General features: G+C 42.7%; 1 protein-coding gene across 1 annotated transcript in view; it reads right to left on the reverse strand.

The window, feature by feature from the left end:
* The window catches only part of GRIN2A (glutamate ionotropic receptor NMDA type subunit 2A), a 446701-nt gene that overhangs the window by 67311 nt on the left and 367080 nt on the right, over positions 1–12310 (reverse strand). The window contains exons 9-10 of the mRNA XM_053556038.1: positions 10437–10562; positions 6751–6980 (exon numbers count right to left, since the gene is read on the reverse strand). Of these exons, the coding sequence (XP_053412013.1) occupies positions 6751–6980; positions 10437–10562 (356 nt within the window). The remainder of the gene's footprint in view (positions 1–6750; positions 6981–10436; positions 10563–12310) is intronic.

Here is a 12310-nt window from a genome sequence, read left to right on the forward strand (position 1 = left end):
AGGAAGAAGAAATGAGTGATTGTTTTGCTTGATGTTGGGAGTAAAAGTACGCATACGTTAGTGCAGGGCAGAAGGAAAAGCCATTCATTTTTGTACTTTCTTTCTACTTCATCGCATCTCGGACTGGTCTGTGAGTCCCAGAGCAAAGGAAACAATGTCTGTCTCCCGTATTGTCCCCTGACTCCTAGCACAGGGCCCGGCAGGATGCTCTGTAGATGTTTGACAGGTTGAACTTTTCTGTGCCATTAACGAGTCCAGCAAATGTCTAGGCACACAGCGCCCAGGAAATGCTGACTGAACTGGGATTAAGGTTGGACCTTAAGTTCAGCTCATTATCCACCTCATGACAAAATTTTCCATGATCCCCAGCCAGTCACTCCCTTCTCTGAGCCTCATTCACAATTACCTTCACCTCATCCACAAACGCCTCTGTGTGGCCACTCACTCAGTCATTCGTATAGTATTTATCAAGTGCACAATGCCTGGCACAGGGCAGGCTCCATGAATGTTTGGGGAGCTGAAGTCTTGCTGACTGTTGGCTTCCTGGAGACACCCCAGGTCCTGCCTGCCTCTGCAGCCCCCAGAAGGGCACGCTGTCCATGTGTCATGAGTCTCCACTGATGGCCTGGCTGATCGTGTCTGTCCATGTGTCAGGTGACTCAAGCAGATGAGAAGTCAAGAGAACTAGAGCTGAGTTCTGGAGATGTAAGTAAAAACTACAGGCAGCATGTGGCAATGTGAAGTATGAACTCACACTGACTGGTTGGGAATTCAAGTTCTATCGCTCGCAAACTGTCAGAGCTTAGCTACATCGTCCATGGCACACGCCTCCACTTATTTTCCACGTGCAGAGTGAGGATCACACCAGCACTTCCCTTGTCAGGCCACTATGAAGATCTAAGAATATCACATATACCAAGTAATTGGAATAGTGCCTAGACCAGAACAAGCACTCCAGAATAAAGCTCTTATTACTGTTCATTTTTATTATCGTTATGGACAAAAAAGAAACGTGGGCCTCATTGTTTCTATGAAATATGGAATTCTGGAACTAGAAAAATGATGATGATAATGACTCACTCCTACTTTTTTGAGAACTTAGTTGGGGCCAGCACTACGCCAAGAACTTTACAAATTTTAGTTCATTTCATTCTCACAAAACCTGCCAGGTAGCTAATTTTAGAGGCTCCATCTTACAGATGAGAAAACTGAAGCTCAGAGAGCTTACATGAACCATAATACTATACAACTAGCAGTTTGTTTCTTGGGATTCAAACCCAGCTACGCCTGGCCACAGGCCAAGGTCCTAACTCTACTGTTCCTCAGAGACCTGGAGACCCTGATGCGGGAAGAGCACGCAACAAATCAGCGTCAGAGCCAGGACGACAACTCAGAGGTCTTTCTACAGAGCCAAGAACTAATGGATAAAGTCCTCGAATTTACCCAAGAGTCAGACAACTAGAGACATTTTTTCTTTTATCCAGACTCATACTTCGTTTCACTGTTAATTAAAATTTCCAGTTGTAAATCATTTCCCCTAAATTAGGCAAACCACTTCTAATAAGCAGGCATCACTGGGTTTGGGAGAAGGGCCCATCCACTGTCCAAACGAGATCCTCCTTCCGGGGTACTCCTTGTGCTGGGACTCTGTGTGTGTGCGTGAGTGACTGCGCATGTGTGCGTGAACAGCAAAATGTTCTTTGCAGCCATTCTGCCAAGCAGCACCTTCACTCCTCACCAAAAGGGGAGGAGGCACAAGCCCAGACACATTTGTGTGGCAGCCACCTGCTCCAGGGACAGAGGCAACAGCGCTGTTCATAAAGCTAGTTATTGTAGCAGCCATTCCCAGTCTCCAGAGACATCCAGAGTTGGCCTCTGTGACTAAATGCCTTCCGTGTCACTCCCCATCTGCTGCTTAACTCTTTAAAGATTCGCTTTCCTCCCTGCCGCACAGCAACGGAAACAGATAGTCAGCCTCTGTGATGGCTTCTTCACTTCCCCAGCCTTGATAGTACCATCACCCACACAAAATTCAGCCTGACACCATGATCCAGGAATCTTTCCCTCTAGACTACAGGCTGTCAAAGTTTTTAAAGCGCGACTCACAATCCATTTTCCACTGTGCATGAGAGACGGCATAGTGCTGCTTCTTTCTACATGGGACATGCTCTGATGTTGTCAGTTACATTCTATTTTTTTTAATGTTTGCAACCCTTAAATCAATTTCATGGCTCGCTAAAGAGTCATGAACTATGGCGTGAAAAACATTTAAGGAGCAAGGATGGCTCATCTGTTAAGTCCCAGGGTTGACGTAAGGATACACGCCATGTTTCCTACAGGAATGATTCCTAGTGTAACTTCCAGAGCGTCCCAGGTGCAAGCAGAAAGAAAGAGAAGTGGGCGTTAGCAAAGCAAGGGTGGGGCAGAGGCCTCCGTCATCAACAAGACCACAGAGCAACGTAACCGCAACACCCAGACTCAGAGGAACTCCACCAGCTTCTCTCCAGTTGCCTTTGCTATTTATGTTAACTGGTTTCGCCTGGCCTCAGACATGGAGAAGCCGAGTTCACCTTCTCCTCTGTCACTGAAAGTCTGAATCATTTGGAGCAGCCACTTAAGGTCTCTGAGACTGAGTTTCCCTATTTCTAAATTGAGGATTGTTTTTGCAGCTGATCTCAAAGTGCTCAGAAGAACACCTGGAGTCCTCTGAAGCTTGTATGTATGTTTACCACCTGTCATTACCCACGGTGGCTTTGGCCAAGTAACAAAGCCTGTCTCCCTTCAGTCTGGAGGACAGAGGATTATTTTCTAATATTTTTCTCATTCACTATGGGGACAGTCCTGAAGGGTCTTCTGAGTGGCAAGCATTTTGCAATGGAGGAGGTAGAGACACCTCAGGGCTAAGAAATAAAAATTTCGGGACAATTCAGCAATTAACTAAGACATTTCTTCATTCTCCTGAGGAACCTAAAGCTATACATTTATTAAAAATATTTCTGTCTCCTGTAAATAAGGGACATCTGGCAACTGGAGCCCCTATTTCTAGCGTAGTCTTCTGATGGGGAAGCTCCACGTGCTTCTTGAGAGCTCTGAGCAGGTGTGACCTTCAGCAGAGGGAGGACTGGCTTGGAGGCCACCTGTCAGAACAGGGAGCACGTGGCGGTGCGGTCCAGCGCCCAGAGAGAGTGCGGTCCAGCGCCCAGAGAGAGTGCCACTCCTTGGGCACATGCTCATGGGCTCATCCTTCCAGGGAAGTTCCCTGATTTCCCTCTAAAAGACCTAATCAGTGCAATAACACTTCAGGTCCTGAAAGTGAAGAATGGTTGGACTTAGGCAGTGATGATAATGAAGATGGGGAGGAGGAGGAAGGAGGAGAAGAGAGAGGAAGGGAAGGAGAGGAATGAGAACGAGGGGGAGAGAGAGGAATGAGAGGGGAGTGGGAAGGAGGGAGTAACACCTACAGCAAGCTTGTCCACCATGTGCCAGGTGTGGTATGAGGGTTATTTCCGATCCCCATATCAACCTCGCCAGAAAGGAAATACTATCTTCCCTTTAATAGGAAACTAAGCCTTGGGGATATTGCCAAACAGGTGGCTATACTATCACTGTATGGCAAGGCCAGGATTTGAATCCAGTTTTATTGGACTCTCAGATACAATATTGCTTTTCCCACCACATAGATCTGCCTCCTAGACCTGCAGTTCCTGTATCATGATGATCCCTGGCATTTTGTAAAGCTTCTGCACCAGCACTTCAGCTTTCCTTTCCTGACTCCTAGGGGTGCAACTACCCATGAATTCACCTGTTTAAAATTTAAGCCCTGGTTCATCTGAGCACACCATGGGCTCCAAATTCACAGCTTTCACAGCAAGTACTAATGGCTTCAAAGCATTGTAAACCCGAGTTGTTACACAGGTATTCATGATTAAAAAAAAAAAAAAAGAACAAAACAAAACCAACCACTGTGTACCGTATTAAAATAAATTGATTCAATATAAATTTTTATTTTGTAGACTTTCTTAGTGTATCTGCTATTAATCTACTGGGAGCTTTCAGCTTATTTACTCCAAGAATTTTGCTGTTTAGCTAATTGTAGCAAACATTTAATTAAAAGAGCTGTCGGCTCGCCGCTAATGCTTCCGGCCTGCAAACTGAGCTGTATCTCTCGAGGTTGTGGCGTCCGTTATGGGGTCTCTCCAGGTCAGCAAAGGTCAGTCGAATGATTAGTGCTTGTAATGAGTTTTCCCACAAGCGGTCATGTTATTTAGATCAAAAGTATGTAGCAAGGGATTTTTTGTTTTTTTCTCCCTTGCCTTTGAAAACTGCAATACAAAGCAGACTTTGCTGCCAACTACTTTTTTGGAAAAAAAGCCCTCTCGTCCAGGACATGGCTTTCCGCTGCTTCACTGACCCTCCAGGCAATTCTTCCAGGAATTGCATTTTAGATCCCATAACGGATGGGGCCACATACCCACGCTCTGTGCCTGTACAGGAATTTATAGGCTACGAGGCACATTTACATAGACTGTCTCCTTTTATCCTCACCACAATCGTGATTCCCAGATTGACAGAGAAGAATAGGCAGGCGCAGTGAGATTAGATGGCTTTAAGGACATCACACAGCTCGGGAGAGGCTGAGATGAAGCAGGACACACCTTGCAGGGTTTATCTGCTGCCTCCCACATGCCAGGTGCTTTAGGTGGGGGCCTGACAGGTGACCCTGAGAGAAGGCTTTGGGTGCATGTAATTTATGAGTGATGCGTTTCGGGAGCATGGAGTTGTTTCAGGAAGGAAGTGGGGAAAAGTTAGGGAAGGTTAGAGATGGGGAGGAAACCAATCCTAGGTGTGCGATTGAAGGTTAGGTCTCCATCTCAGCTTGTCCTGTGGGGCCCCAGTCATACCTTGGAGTTTGTCCTGCTTAGAAGCAAGGGAGCAGCTGGGCTTTTGTACTGTCATACTGTTAGTCGTTGGTTATAGGTCACTATAAAGATTGCGGGCACTTAAATTCCCCGGCATTTACCATTCTGGAGCCCCAAAGCAATAATCCCACAAAGATCTCTGACGTGAGCCCTCATCAGCAAAGCTTGCAAAACAAGCTGGAAGAGGGATTCTGGAGAACCCAAGTGGGGCGTGTAATGTGCAATGCACCATGCAATTATTTATTCAACCAGCCAGCATGTACTGAGCATCTCCAAAGTGCAAGATAACTCTATCAAAATCACATCCCTGAGGTCCTCTTCCCCCAAGCCAATTTTAGTCTCATGAGTTTTCTCTCCTTTACAAGAGTTATTCCTGCTTGAAAACTGCCTCTTTCTTGAGGCTTATGTGTGTGTTGTTTATTTCTTTCTACTGGAATTTAAGTTTCACAGGAGCCTGAGCTCAGGCTGCCAAGATCATCACAGTAGCTGGGAAAGAATTCTCTGAGGAGGTGAAATTCTACCATGAGAAAAATGGGGGGAGGACATTCTAGGCAGAGGACATAGGAAGCGCAAGGATGCTGAGGAGGAAATAAGAGGGTAAGAGAGAAGAAACAGGAAGAGTGCTTCAGTGAGCCTGGGGAGGAAGCACGTGGGAGCAGGTCAGATAACACAGGGCTCTGAGCACTGTGGGGAGCACAGTGACCCTTCCCTACTCCAGCTACCATGGGAAGGTGATTCTATCTTTAACCCCAACCCTTCACCATCTCTCTGGATAAGATTCTTTGTCCCTTGTTCAATCACAGCATATGTCATGGGGAAGCTGTAAGGCTTTTCAGGCACTGATTTCCCATTCAGCAGTTTGTGTATGAATGCCGCAAGGTATGTGGAGACTTATGTCAACAAGATATGATAAAGCAGTTTTATAAAGAGAGACAAATTATACGCACACATGCCGAACCAGAAAAAAATTTCTGCAGTGCTGCAATCTCAACTTTGCTGAGCTTAGCAAGTCACAATTTGTTTTCTGAACTAAAATTTCAATAGGAAGATGCACCCAGGTTTCCTCTTTCCTTCCTCTGTGTGTGTTTCTGAAAACCCACTCAAACCCCCAAAGCCGTGTCACGTTTCAGTGAAGAATGGAGAGAGCAGGTGTTAACACTCCCCTCTTACTGACACGGGACGCACAGCCCCATCAGAGAAGATGGCAAATGAGTCTGAATAGGAATAATTAGTGGGAAATTTAACAGCAAAAAAAACCCCTCTCTGCTTCTTTTGTGTGCCTTGAAGAAATTTCAGGTGAGTCATAAGTGCTGGTGATGAAGCTAATCTGACTGTAGAGTAGAAAGGAGTTGTCAGATAGTTTTGTCTCTAGTTGAGGCTTAGAAAATACTCTTTTTTTCATGTCCTAGATGAGGAGTCCAACACCCAAAATGTGCAAGAGACTAATCTAAGGTCACAGAGTAGGAGGCACCTACAGCCTACTGCATTCTGTCTCCCGAGGTTTCCTTGTCCAGATTGGCGGGCCTTCCTCAACACCACGCTCTCCTTGAAAGGAGGAATGCCAGCGGAAGCTGTCCTTTGCTCCTCCATCCTAGACCCTCAGTAACATCAGCAAGACTATATAAATGGGAAAAATGGCCACTGGAGAGCTAAGAGTAAGATTCCGTTCCTAAAGTTTTTGGCAATACGACAATTTAAGTTAAGGAAAAAAAATGTGTGTGGCTTTGTGCTTTAAAGTTGATGGGTCTGAATGGCAGGTGCCTAAATTACTACTCCCTTCTGCAAGGAGCAGAGTTAAGACCAACCTCAGATAGAGAGGAAAATGATTTACCTTTTTGTCACTGAGGCCAGTCACCTGGTCCACAAATTCTTCTTGGATCATGAAAGCAGCTAGATTGGCCGTGTAACTGGCCAGGAATATGACGGCAAAGAAAGCCCACACGGACACCATAATCTTGCTGGTGGTCCCTTTAGGATTCTGGACGGGCACGGAGTTGTTGAACACCAAGCCCCAAAGGAGCCATATAGCTTTTCCGATTGTAAAAGAAGGCCCGTGGGGTGCTGCAAATCATAGAAGAGACATTCTCAGCATTTTCTCCAAGTGCATACTTGTGCATATACAGCAGCTACCAGCAACCCTGGAGGTTGCCAGAAGATGGAATTACAGCGCGGTTATGATGATAATGTTTTATCACTGTCCCAGGACAATAACCACCATAACTTAAAAAAAATATATCATTCTTCCTACATTCCTATCTAACTGGGGGTTTTGCTGCATTTCTTTTTTAAAAAGAAAGAAAAAGGTTATGCAATATGAAAGTTTGAATAAGAAATAGTATTATGACCTATTGTAAGTTTGGATTTGATTTCCCTTTGGGAAAACCAGTCTTCTTCATAAACATAAAGAGAGACTGACAAAAACGTGTTCATGGGGGCTGTTTTAGAATTGGTTGGCTGTGCTATTGTATGAGAACCATGCAATTCGGTGGGACTTATGTTTGGTATTCTAAGCCGGACTGGCCCTTGAAATTGCTCCTGTTGAAACTCAGACGTCAAGTGTGCGCAAAGTAAGAATTAAACCAAACTAAAGCTCTCTCCAAATGGAGACATTGAGGAATGAAACAATAGAGCTTAATTCTTCCAACCCTTCACAGATGGACGACATTTCATCGCAGGCTCATGGAAAATGAACACTGATATCAGAGGCCTCCCCCCCTCCCCATTGTATCCTTGCAAGAGCTATGTGTCCCTTGCAAGATTCTTAAATGTTCCTTGCAATAGATTTAACTAGAGGCAGAACAATATGCAGGCTGTAAAATACAAACATTAGGGGTTTTGAGTCTTTGTTTTGCACACGGAAAAAAAAAAAAGAATGGCTTTATGCTCTCATTTCATTGGGGGGGAGGTCTTCCTTTAACAGAAGGTGAATTTTTACATCATTTAAATAAATAAAGATGTGAAAAAATGATCCACCCAGACTTTAATCGGCATTGCAAGCAGAATGGGCAATAAATAAAATGGCATCAGTGAATTCAGATTGATGGAAGTTATGAAGATCTGGGCAGGGAGCCTAGGAAAAGTCAGCTTTCTGCATATCACAGGCCAAATTCAGGCTACAGCAATACTTATAATGTCCATGATACAACACATGAAAGAGAAAGTAATTAATTCTATTCTTCTCAGTCTCAATCTCTTGTTTTCTCTTTGCTGTCCTGGACTTATTTCCTTGAGGCTAAGAACTCTAAGGAAAAAATAATTAGAGTCAACCCAGTTAACTTTATGAAGTACTTAATTTTTTATTAGGGATGCTTGTTGATCAGAAGTGACAGCTATTTGAGAAGCATAAATAGATAGTTGCAAAGAATCTAAGACTTTTAGGGATTCCTGATTTATGAATACTATTCCTGGGCTGTATAACTTGCAGTGAAATGTAACAAAACCCAGTGAAATGTAACAAAACCCCATAAAGTGCAGTGAAATGTAACAAAACCCATTTTGCACACAGAAACAAGTAGCTGTCATTTCCCTGAGAGTCCCAGGTGCAGATGAGCAGGAAGGAGAAAGCATTGCAGTAAAGGAAGTTCTGGGGAGACAGCACTCTGGGTTGTTTTCTTCCTAATAGTTTTACAGGGCACCCTTTAGTCAAGGGAGAAATCATTTTAGGTGATGGCATTTGAGTCATTTTACCATTTCCAGACTGTCTCAAATTTATCCACTTATCTCCATCTGCACCCCTCTCATCCAAGACCAAACCACTGTAATTTTTTCTCTTGGAAAACTCACACTTTCTTCACGGGCCCCCGTGCTCCTCCCGGTGCTGCTTCCCTCCCACTATCTTGACAGAGCAGCCCCAGTGACCTTTCCACTTTGTACCTGTGTTGCATTTGGAAGAAAATCTGAGATGCCTGCCGCAGTGGACTGCCGGTATCTCCGACTTCATCTTACACTGCCATCCACCTCACTTGCTCACATCTTTTGTTTCTTGAGCATAGCAAGATTGACTCCCTCCCTCGAGGCTTTTGTATTCACTGTTTCTCCTCCATGGAATGACTTTATCTATTTTACACATGATTGACTCTTTCTCACCCTTCGGGGCTCAGCTCAGTGATCAGTCTTTCCTGTGCGACTGTCCTGTAACGCAGGACCCCACACCCTCACCCTCACACTGCTCATTCCTTCTTCTCCTTTTTCACCTCTTCCTTTCCTCTTCCCCCTCCTCCTCCTTCTGGATGTTTATTACAATCTATGTTTATTTGGGTATGTGTTTACACATCTTCTCTACAATTAGATTCTAAGCTCCCTTAGAGTCGAGAATTCTCTATCTGATTTATAGTGTTTGGAACATAGTAACCACTTGATAAATATTCGTTCAACAGATATGTAAATTCACAAGAGAACAAGCTGAGACTACGCAAAGGTAAATATCTAGTCTCCCCCAGTACGATCCCTTACAGAAATTGTCTCAGATTCTACACTGTTGGAAAGCTTCTTAATGACATGCTGTGATATCAGTGTTCATTTTCCAGCACCCCTTTAGTGAAGGGTTGCAGTATCCCATTAAACAACACATGATTACGAATGGCATTTTTACTGCCTTAGTTGATTGGAGATGGTTTATGTAGCAGTCATCACTCTTCAGTAGTTAAGAAGATTTCAATAAAACCAAGTTGCTTACTAGAGTCCCATGACCTGCTGAAGGTTTCTAAGCCCGGATTTTCCAAGTAGAAAGAGTATGTGCCAAATTAAGGTGTTCTTTTTTTGAGAGCATTTGAGACTAAGATATCTTCAACTGTAACAAGTCGTTTCGGGGGAAAGAGATTTGGTCATGGCACCTTTCTGATAACACCCAACTACTCAAAATGCTGTAATGTGTTTATGTCCAGGACATAAACCCTGGCTAGAGAGGGAGCCTCTTAAGGAGTGTTAGCCAATGAATGCCTCCCATTCAATTTTACATGTACTAACTGTCCTTTTATTAACATGATCCTAACTAAAGTCAGGCCTATCAAGAAGAAAATGTAACTCTTTGGGGAAAGATGCCCTTTATAGTTATAGTTATATTTATGTATTTATCTTCAAACAGATGCAAATCAAATCAGTAGTTTGAAAAATGTTCTTAAACTAGCTTCTCTAATGCCATTTTCTATGCCTAGATTGAAGTTGACACTGACTACAATTTTAGCATTTCTTTTGACACACATCTTAAAAATTAATTGCCAAAAAAAACCTCCTTCAAATTTGCCTTCTTGACAAATTTAGTATCAGTGGTTTTTACCTAATAATTATCGACTTCATATTATAACAAGATTAAAATGTTTCATTTTGTTTTATCCTTCTTTCAGCTGAAGTGAGTAAGTCATACTTGTCTGGCATTATAAGCCATGTCAATGACCCCCATATCTGCCTTGGATGGCATACCAAGGCAATATAGGTTAATGTGTTCTAAGAACTGAAGTTTTCACTGAAGGTAAATGAAAGAGTATCAATGTCGAGTCATGCTGAAGAAAGCTTCTTTACCTTTCCCTTTGGCTAAATTTCTGTTGTACCCAACAGGACTGAAGTATTCAAAGACAAAAACAGCTATGGCAGAAACGATGAGCAGCATCACAAACATCATCACCCAGACGGAGGCGCTGAAGGGCTCTGCAGGTGAACAGACACAGGAGTGGAGACCAGGTCAGTTAGCAGAAAGCCCAGGCGTCCATCTGCAGGCCCACCAACAAATTTTTCTTTCATTTGAATCTGATCATTCAAAAGAAGCTATTCATTTTTTATTCATACATTTAAACCATTCTTTTTTCTACGAAATAGTTGAGCTATTTTATAAATTATAGAACCATCCAGGGGCCAAAGCTAGAGAGAAACAAGACTAGGTCTAAATAGCCATGATGCACCATGAAACCAATATAGTTTGTATTTTTATTTTGATCTTCACATACTAGAAGGACGGTGTTTAGGGATTCCGTAAGTAAAGGAAGGATCATAACCTGTTAGAAAAGGATTGTCAAATCATTGGGTTAATAGGAACTTTGGAAGGCATGATGTGCCCATTGCTACTGCACCCTGCATTTACTTTCTGTGTCAGACAGATGAGGTCTCTACAGTTTTATTAATCTGGCTGATGTTAGTAACAGGCTAAAATGCGATTGAAAGTCTATTGAGAGGGCACCACCTGTGGCTCAAAGGGGTAGAGCACCGGCCCCATATGCTGGAGGTGGCAGGTTCAAACCCAGCCCCGGCCAAAAACTGCAAAAAAAAAAAAAAAGAAAGTCTATTGAGAGTACTATATTCATATGATAATTCAACTAAAAAATGTCACTTAAGAGTAGAGGCAATAAAGTGGTAGATGGATAGATGATTGTTTTCCCTGAAAGTAATTTTCATCAGTTCATTTTTATGTGATTGAGGAAGTAAGAGGATGTCCCAGAAAGCCTTTACCTTTCCCTTTGTCTAAATTTCTGTTGTACCCAACAGGACTAAAGTATTCAAAGTAGTTTTTACCAGTTCATTTTTAGATTAGGGTTTGGGTTAAGTCACAAGCTTCTAGAAGGGTAAGAGATATTCTGTAAAATAAACAATTCTATTCATCTTGATTGAGGATCTGAAAATTATCTGACTGAAGCCATTTTCATCAATTTGTGATATGGATTTGCTATAAAATCAACAGAGACTAAAATTTTGAAAAATGAATACATCTCTTATCTTTGGGATGAAATTGACCATGAACACTAATGAACTTAACATTCTTTTCCTCACAAGCAAACATTTTTCAGGAGTACAATACGCCCAATTATACCTCTTGAATAGTAAACATTTTATTATTTTTAAATTGTTTTTCTAATGGAGCTACTGATAATAATGAAGAACTAGGCTAATAGGGTATCTTCTTATTAGAACCCATGACTAACACAAATTCCAATTTAATGAGCTTACTATGTGAAAAGGAACTAACGTCTGAACTTTACGTTAAATAATTTGAACGCTGGAAAGAATGCTTTGTAAAGCATGTTGATAGCGCACACACCCTAAAAAGCAACAGGTGGCAACACAACTTACTTGACCTAAATAACACAAGTTGAACTCTCCCAGAAATCAATGAGACAGCAACTTAAATCTACTTAGTTAGATTCAGCTTGAGTAATAAATGTCCATGAAATCATAGAAATTTAGCAAAGAGATGTATTTGAAAAGGAAGATAAGTAAATGAATCATTAAAAGTACTTAATGTTGGCTCAGCACCCGTAGCTCAGTGGGTAGGGTGCCGGCCACATACACTGGGGCTGGTGGGTTCAAACCTGGCCCAGCCCAACTAAACAACAATGATAACTACAACAAAAAAATAGCCAGGCGTTGTGGCGGGCCCCTGTAGTTCCAGCTACTTGGGAGGCTGA

The sequence above is a fragment of the Nycticebus coucang genome, chromosome 12, assembly GCF_027406575.1.
Source record: "Nycticebus coucang isolate mNycCou1 chromosome 12, mNycCou1.pri, whole genome shotgun sequence".
NCBI classification, from domain to species: Eukaryota; Metazoa; Chordata; class Mammalia; order Primates; family Lorisidae; genus Nycticebus; species Nycticebus coucang.